This window comes from Nicotiana tabacum, chromosome 22 (genome assembly GCF_000715075.1).
Source record: "Nicotiana tabacum cultivar K326 chromosome 22, ASM71507v2, whole genome shotgun sequence".
Lineage (NCBI taxonomy): Eukaryota > Viridiplantae > Streptophyta > Magnoliopsida > Solanales > Solanaceae > Nicotiana > Nicotiana tabacum.
The window spans coordinates 121,345,701-121,354,427 of NC_134101.1; the positions used below are offsets into that span (position 1 = coordinate 121,345,701).

At 34.8% G+C, this 8,727-nt stretch overlaps 1 protein-coding gene across 1 annotated transcript; it reads right to left on the reverse strand.

Moving 5' to 3' along the window:
- Nucleotides 1-3,934: 3,934 nt before the first annotated feature.
- On the reverse strand, nucleotides 3,935-7,006 carry LOC107762645 (protein TEEBE). Its single transcript, XM_016581018.2, has 3 exons — nucleotides 6,714-7,006; nucleotides 5,408-5,908; nucleotides 3,935-4,723 (listed from the first exon to the last, which is right to left on the reverse strand). Exons 1-3 carry the CDS (start codon nucleotides 6,790-6,792, stop codon nucleotides 4,203-4,205), a joined length of 1,101 nt encoding a protein of 366 aa, XP_016436504.2. The 5' UTR covers nucleotides 6,793-7,006; the 3' UTR covers nucleotides 3,935-4,202.
- Nucleotides 7,007-8,727: the final 1,721 nt, after the last annotated feature.

An 8,727-nucleotide genomic window follows, 5' to 3' on the forward strand; every position in this document is an offset into this window, starting at 1 on the left:
TTTAATTGCTTGTCTGAATGATGTTGTGTTTCTTTATCACTAAGCAAATTGAGAATGTAGGTAAACTGAAACCTAGGGGTGGCAATTTGAGTTTAAACTCATCCAGCCTGCCAACCCGCCAAGAGAGTAATGGGTTGAGCTATAAATATTTTAGCTCATGGGTCAATTTGGGCTGAGCCCAAGCTAATCCATTATTTTTTATAGCCTATTCTGACCCATTAAGCAGTTCAAATATAACCCATGAAATTCACCCAAAACAAAGGGATTTTAACCCAACTTATCTAAAAATTTACTTAGTTGCCCTAATTTTATTTTATTTTTTTATATTTTTAATTTTCTGTTCTTTTATTTTTCTGCATCACCCACCCTACCCCCCCTCCCCATTCCCCGCGCAAACCGCCCTCAAAATTATTTCTTTTTTACTTTTTTTTTTATATTTTCAATTTTTATTTTTTGTAGGGAAAATTTCACATTAGAACAACTGAGCTCTATACTTTTCAATTTTATAGCCTATATTTCAATTTACAGTAACCAACTAGCCCAAAAAATAATAGGCTAAGATTCAACATCCAACTCAAATAGATTCTCAAAATTACTATTTAATTTTTAAAAAAGAGTCCTGAAGCTTTTAAATTAATTTTTGAATCAGTAACGTGACTCAAATATTAATTCAACAAACCAAATTCATTTGGGTGGTGAAGATTAGATTTTTAACAAGCTTAAAATGTGGGTTTCAATTTCGAATTTGATTTTGTGAGAAATTTGGAGTGAGTGTTATTTAGACTTGTTAGAAATAGTATAAGGAGGTTGTATATAAAATTTGAAGTCATTTAATGGAGATTTGGACTAGTTTTGAACGAGAATCGCAACTGAAAATCGTGGAAGAAATTCGTCTACAGACGCTTGTATAAAGGTGTATAAAAATGTATAATAGTGTATAAGGTGTGTTTCTACACTCATATACACTATTATACAAGATTATACATAATTATACAAAAACTGACTTCGTCTTCTTCCTTGTGTCTTTTCTGAAATTTAACTCAAATCCTGCTCAAATCTACTCCAAATCACCTCAAATTTAAATTTTGAACTTCTTTTGATATTTTCAATCAATTGGAACAATACCCGATCCAAACAACTAACAAATTCAAAAAAAAACCATTATCAAAAGCAAAGCTTTGAATGGTCTTCAATGGTGGACTTCTACTCTTCAATTTTCTTACATTGCAAGCAGGTGACACAAGAGGAGAATCAGAAAATACACGGCCCCTTGAAGCATATGTAGAAGATGTGAGAAGAAGAGAGAGTGAAAGCAATGGTTGTGAGAACAAAGAATTAACTCCATAGCTTTTAAAAGCAATGGTTGTAAGAACACAGATTTTGAATTTGCAAGTGCTTTCAAAATATGTACAATGTGGGCTAGGTGGGGTAAAACTTAAAAACATGGGCCATTTTTTGTTATGGTGTGAAGTCATATGTATTTTCTTGTAATTCTTTCTTTTTTGTATTAGCCATTCTCCTAATCTTCAACAAATTTCATTCTCAACCATTACAACCAGAGTGAGACGTTAGCAATATTCTTCTTGCAATCAATTCCTACAAAAGAAAATCCAACGAGAATTTTCTCGCGCAAACCCCCTTAAAAAAATATTTACTTTTATTTTTGTATTTTTAATTTTTAATTTTTTTATTTTTCTGCACCACCCTACAACCCTACCCCCCCCCCCTCAATTTTTCTTTTTTGTATTTTCAATTTTTATTTTTCGTTTTTTTTTGTTTTCCTGCACCACCCACCCACCCCAACCCCCCCACCCCGAAAAATATTTTTCAATTTACACATTTTAAGGTAAGACTTTTTTTTATGCAAGATAAGCAGACGGGTTGGGTTATGACCTATTGTTTAGCCCATCTTGACCCAGCCCATCTTAGACGAAGTATGTTTTGGGCTGAGTTGGGCAATGACTTATTTATTGACCTAACTCATCTTGACCCGCCCAAATTCTGTCAAATCAACCCATTTGTCATCCCTACTAAAACCTAAAGAGTGATTTATTTCACTTTACCCCTTGAAATTAGTTTTTTCTGACTAGTCTGGGGTGCAGCCACTGAAGAGAACAGAGCAGAATATATACAAGCCTGTTAAGCTTTTTATGAAAAGACAATTTTTCTTTTTTAGGAAGGCCATAAGCCATAAACACTTTAGGGGTATGCGTTTGAAGAGGAGTTGGAATTTATTAGAGGTATATTCCTGACAAAGGGATTGTGAGATTGTACGGTGACCAGAAAAATTAGATAGAAAGGGTATAACAAAAGAAAGAAAAAAAAAATCCAACTAAGTGACTAAAGTGAGAAGATTAGTAATGTAATTTACATTGAGTTAATATCCTAAAACCCGTCTAAACTATACAATCTTTGTCAGTTGCCTACATAAACTATCACATGTCCCCGAAGACCCCCTAAAATATATCTCCCTTCATAATAAGCTCCCTCGTCGCATTCTTACTAGTGCATGTAATACACTCTCGAAATTATTTTTAAAATCTGCCATGTGACAATCTACATGAATATTTCTTTATCTTAATCTAAAAACAGACTTAATTAAGATTTTAGTACACTTTATTATATCATTATAAAAATTTACTAAAAATAAAAAAGGAGGCTAGGGTTAAAACTAGTGGGTCAATTGTAAAAAACTCATTTTCTCTTTTTGCTCTCATCAAAGAATGGCTACACTCAGTAGCGATTTTCTTAATTAATCTTGGTTCTAATCTTGATTGCATTGTCTATTCTTGCTTCCATTCGAAAAGCAGGATAAAAACTAGGGTTTCTGCTCCTAATTCGATATAGAAGATTAGGGTTATGATAGACCTGAATTGTGAAGATTGTTGAAAGGAGATACCTAAATTGTTAAAGAAGATAGCTACACACGGGTAAAACGAGAAAGATAAGAAAAAAATCAAAAATGATAAAGAGAGAAAATTTCAGATGGATTCAAATGAAGAAAGGTGAAGAAAATAAGGAAGGTGAAATATAAAGAAAAAGAGGAGAAAATAAAAAGAAATATAAATTTCAAAAAAGAAGGGCTAATTAGCTGTTAGACACGCCATTTTAATGGGGGTTTATTTAGCCTTCACGCGCTCTTGGGCAATTTATTAACACACATAATGTCACATAAGCGACGAGGGGATTTTATTATGAAGGGGGATATAGTTTAGGGGGATTTTCGGAAACATGCGATAGAAGTAGACATCACACAAAAGTTATATAATTTAGACGGATTTTGGGGTACTAACTCATTTATATTTCATCCTTCAAGAAACATGAAAAGTTTGAAATATAGTAGTACAATTTTATATATTACTTCTTGACTATCTAAGAATCAAGATCAAAGTGCACATAGTAAAGGAGAGGAAGTTCAACTAGATCCACACTTCCTTAAAAGCAATAGTACACAAGTCTCACAGCAGGCATCTAATTCATAGTTTAAAGCAATCACATAGGTAAAATACAGCAATTGCCTCACAGTGGTAGCTTAATAAGTATGAAATTAGCATTGCAAAAAACTCTATTGACCATTACAAAAGCTCTGTGTACTTCTAAGCAACAGGGGTCACCTTAACTTCATCCACAACAGGACCACAAAGAGATCCATAGTCATTGATCTTTGTATGGTAATAAGAGCTGTAGAAAGTAATTCTTGTCCTGTCTGCGATAGCTGTGAACTTGAAACTAACAGTCTTAAAGCTGCCTTTTCCTTGTGACTTGAAGGGAACTTTGAATGTTTCTTTAGCAGCGAATGCTTCAACCATCATATAGTTTAGGGGGATTTTCGGAAACATGCGATAGAAGTAGACATCACACAAAAGTTATATAATTTAGACGGATTTTGGGGTACTAACTCATTTATATTTCATCCTTCAAGAAACATGAAAAGTTTGAAATATAGTAGTACAATTTTATATATTACTTCTTGACTATCTAAGAATCAAGATCAAAGTGCACATAGTAAAGGAGAGGAAGTTCAACTAGATCCACACTTCCTTAAAAGCAATAGTACACAAGTCTCACAGCAGGCATCTAATTCATAGTTTAAAGCAATCACATAGGTAAAATACAGCAATTGCCTCACAGTGGTAGCTTAATAAGTATGAAATTAGCATTGCAAAAAACTCTATTGACCATTACAAAAGCTCTGTGTACTTCTAAGCAACAGGGGTCACCTTAACTTCATCCACAACAGGACCACAAAGAGATCCATAGTCATTGATCTTTGTATGGTAATAAGAGCTGTAGAAAGTAATTCTTGTCCTGTCTGCGATAGCTGTGAACTTGAAACTAACAGTCTTAAAGCTGCCTTTTCCTTGTGACTTGAAGGGAACTTTGAATGTTTCTTTAGCAGCGAATGCTTCAACCATCATATCGCCATGGCAACCGTTCTTTGCATCACCAACAGTGAATGCAAAGGCATACACCTTCTTAGGGACTGTCCTAATGATTTGGGCAATGGCACTTTCTCTCCCTGCAAGTAGTTCAACTGCAGCTTGGCCAAACGGGACATTGAAATGAGCTGAATCCAAGAATTTCACTGCTTTGAGTGACTCAATGATCCAGCCTGGAAGTGGGGATGTCAAATCTTCCTGTTTGGGAGGGAGAAGGACTCCGTGCGAAGAGTTTATTAAGAGGTGAGGTCCTTCTTCAAAACCAGGATTTTTTACCAAATTCACTGCAGAACACCAAAGAGAAAAATCAAGAAAACAAAAATTTCACACACTTGCACCCAACAAAATACTTCATATACTGGATTAATGGTTATATATAAATGTATTATTTCACTAGACATAACAACAAAAACATGGAAGGCAGATGAATGACATGGAGAACATATATTAGTAAAACGAAACGTTCAACAGATTAAAAAGTTTATAACTTTGTATAGAATCCTATCCTATTCACAAGTTCAACAAGCAATATCAAAATATAGTAAACTTTAGAGAAACAATTCTTTTGAGATCATAACATAACATATAGTAAACTTTAGAGAAACAATTCTTTTTAGATCATTACATAACATATAGTAAACTTTAGAGAAACAATTGAAATATATCAATAAATCAACTATAACTCAATACTGAACTAGTAGGGTTAGCTACATGAGTCCTCTATATCCATTTCGCTTATTTGGCTCAACTCATTCCAAAGAAAGTTAAAATATGTAAGAACACATATCTATTTGATAGAACTTCTTCATATACCTTTTGAATTGGATTTTTTCTTTTTTTTGAATTGGCTTCTTCATATACCTTTGAAGTATTAGATGCACAAATAATACATCTTTAACATTACCTAATAAAATAATGACAATCAGTGAAAAGCCAGATAAAAGCATAAATAAAGCCCGAAAATATACCTCTGGTGGGCCGAGGAGGGAAGAGTTCTTTTATAGCAACAGCATCCAAGAGTGGACCACAAGCTGGATCCTCTTGAACTCCAGGATTATGAAAGGAAACTTTAACTACATTAGAAGTAGCATAGAAACCCCAAGCATAGGTATCACCGCCATTGCTGCTATAAAGGGTCTGCAATGGAAGGTCCCCGGTTTGAGGAGGTACCGACACCCTCAATACCTCATCTTGAGCACAGGTTCTTGATGCCCCAAATGTGAGTGCATACAAAGAGCCTTTCTTTACTGGAATTGTTTGAGAAATTGAGGCATCATTCCCTAGCCTCACGGCATGGATGCCGTGGGCGACTGGGAAGTACATCCCGCCGGGCTGTGGCCCGCCAGAAATGTACTCTACCAAGCCATTGATTTCCCATTTGGGCAAAGCATATTTGCCTACGAGTACTGTTTTTTTCTTGAGGTCTTTTGGCTTTGGTTGCTCTTCGAAATTCCCATTTGGAAGTAGTCCTGAAAATAGAATATTTCCTTCAATTCATAACTGTAATCCAACCATCCAAGAAAACGTTCTTTTACACAAAAACCTTGCTCTCCTAAGCGAAGATGCAACCTTTTCCCATAGGCGGATGCGATGTAGTTCTAACGAGCTCAACTCCCAATCTTTTTATGCCAGAGCATAATTATATATATATGTGTGAAAAATCACTAAAATTTCAACAAATTAAGTTATGAACTCATAATTGCAAAAGCATTATGAATCAGCGGTAATATAAATATTGAACCCATCAAATTTAAATATCTGAATCCGCACCATTTAAAAGGAAAAACCCCATCAAGCAAACAAGAGTGACATACTATATAAAGTACAGATCCTAACAAAATATTGTTTAACACTATATCGAGCACAGATTCAACCACTTCCCTTTTTAACCCTCCCTCACCCCACCAAAAGAAACAAGCACCTATAGCCAAAAACAAGAGCAGCTTATTTTTTATAAAACATAATAGTATGAATCCTAAGTAAATGTTCTTCGCAATGTGAACCTCCTCTTTATAGAGAGCTGAATAGCATTACAGAACCAAACATTCTTCAACACATAAAAAAAACATAAAAGCTTGCAAACATCACCTAGTGGAGTAGCTGGAAGGTAGGACTTCTTGGTAGGAGATAGTTCCAAGATTGCATTTTTATACGAAAATAAGTAACAACAACAACAGCCCAGTGAAATCCCACAACCGACCATATTAAGTAATGGGAAGTAAATTATAGCTTAAATTAGCATATTAAAAGATTAATGTTTGAGCTTTGTAGTACCTTCAAGAGGAGCTGGGCGAACGGCAGAGACAGTGGAGAGCAAGGAGAGAAGAAGCAAGATTGAAACCTTCACCACCATATTTGCAGAAAGAAGTACTCGTAGATGTAAGTAGAAAGAAGAAGGAAGGAAGAGGGTATATTTAAGGAATAAAGGACTAGTGTTCTTCACTTGTCCCTATGTTCCATTTATGTCACTGTCCGTCTTATTTCAAAATAATTTACCTTTCTGTAATTGAAAATTTTTAACTTCAAAATTTTCGTTTTATTATCACAAGTCTTAAAGTAATTTTTTTGATGTGTGTTGAAAAAAATTTCTTCTAAATTTTATATTAAATAACATCATATAAGATGGATTGAGGTATATAATAGTACCATCCAAAGGATGAACAAAGATATAAAGGGTTGTGGGGCAGAGACAAAGGCACAGGCTGATTCAGATGGATTACTATAGGGATTTCAAATTATTATAATGGAATAATAAATAAATAAATACGTATTTAATAGTATATTTTTTTAGTATGTATACGTAAACATATTAACCAACATAGTGATCCGCCCCTGGAATCCGGATTGGATGGGGTGGGGGTGGGGGTGGGGGTGGCAATAGACAGAGAAATGAGGGAGCCATTCAAGGCACTGATAATTTTGACCGAATGTCTAAAGACTGGTCCCTCTGCTTTAGAAATTTTGAACACTTTATCTCCGTAATCCATGCAATTAAACATAAACTAATGAGATTTTGCATTATTCTATTTCTTTGAGCGCGGGAGTTGAATCAAATCTGACAAACTAATTCTTTAATACTCACAGTGGACTACTTTTTCGCATGCAATTGGCAAGAAAAATTTATTTTTAGTTAACAGAAAAGATTAGGTCTGTCAACAGAAGGTCATCCAAAAGCTCCTACGTTTAGATCTAGTGGATAATACGTTGTTTCTACTCATTGTACGTCAATCATTGTGCTTTGGGGTCGTTAGGTATAACAAGGTATAAGAGTAGTATAAAAATTTAATACTATCTTAATATTCTGTTTGGTTAGCAAATCAGGTATAAGTTATCCCGATATTAATTTTAATATTGGGATAACTTATACCTTATAAAAGGTTGGTAATTAGCACCAGTATAACTTATACCTTCTTTTTAGAAATTATGCAATTGTCATTCTTAATACAACATACCCAACAATGAATAAATAACAATCCCAGCATAATTAATCTCAGCATAACTTATCCCAATATAACTTATACCGGCATAACTTATATCGGTATAAATCGTATTCCAACCAAACGACCCATAAGTATTACAACACCAATAACAAACCCAGTGCATTCTTACAATTAGAGTTTGGGAAGATATTACTCATGAAAGATAATAAAAAAAGGCCAATGACAAATAAACTAACCAGAAAACCAAACGAAAACACATAACTAAGACTAGACAGTGCAATTAGAAAAACAAAGCGAAGGCAACAAGAAGTTATAACAGAAATCTAAAAAGACGAAAATACACGAAAGATACTAAGTGATGTACTAAAGTTACTATAACAAACAAAGACAAAGCTCAACTACCTAATCCTCCACCCTAATTCTAGACATTTATATCTTCCTATCTATGGTCATGTCTTCAGTAAAAAATAAGACATATCTTGCATAATCACCTCTCCCAATACTTCTTCGGCCTACTACCTCTCCGTTGGCCCTCCAAGGCCAACCTCTCACACCTCCTCACTGGTGCATCTCTTCTTCACATGTCGGAACCATCTTAGTCTCACCTCCGCGTCTTATCCTCCATAGACGTCACACCCAATTTGTCGCGGATAACTTCATTTCTAATTCTGTCTAACTTGGCATGCCGCACATTGATCGCAGCCTACTCCGCACTACTAAAAAGTAGGAAGAGAAGGTCGCAATAGCTTTTACCCGATTTGTGGGTCGGGATCGATTTTCACAGGGAGCTAGAAATGGAGTCGAATATCTATTTAGATTGGGATTGTGTAATTGTTCCAAATATCACT

Bases quoted from the DNA above. Each gene is read 5' to 3' on its own strand.
- LOC107762645 (XM_016581018.2), bottom strand. From the start codon at position 6,792: ATGGTGGTGAAGGTTTCAATCTTGCTTCTTCTCTCCTTGCTCTCCACT. The intron at 5,909-6,713 runs GTACTACAAAGC...TTCTATTTTCAG, and splicing joins TCGCCCAGCTCCTCTTGAAG to GACTACTTCCAAATGGGAAT. The intron at 4,724-5,407 runs GTATATTTTCGG...GGTGTTCTGCAG, and splicing joins CCCTCCTCGGCCCACCAGAG to TGAATTTGGTAAAAAATCCT.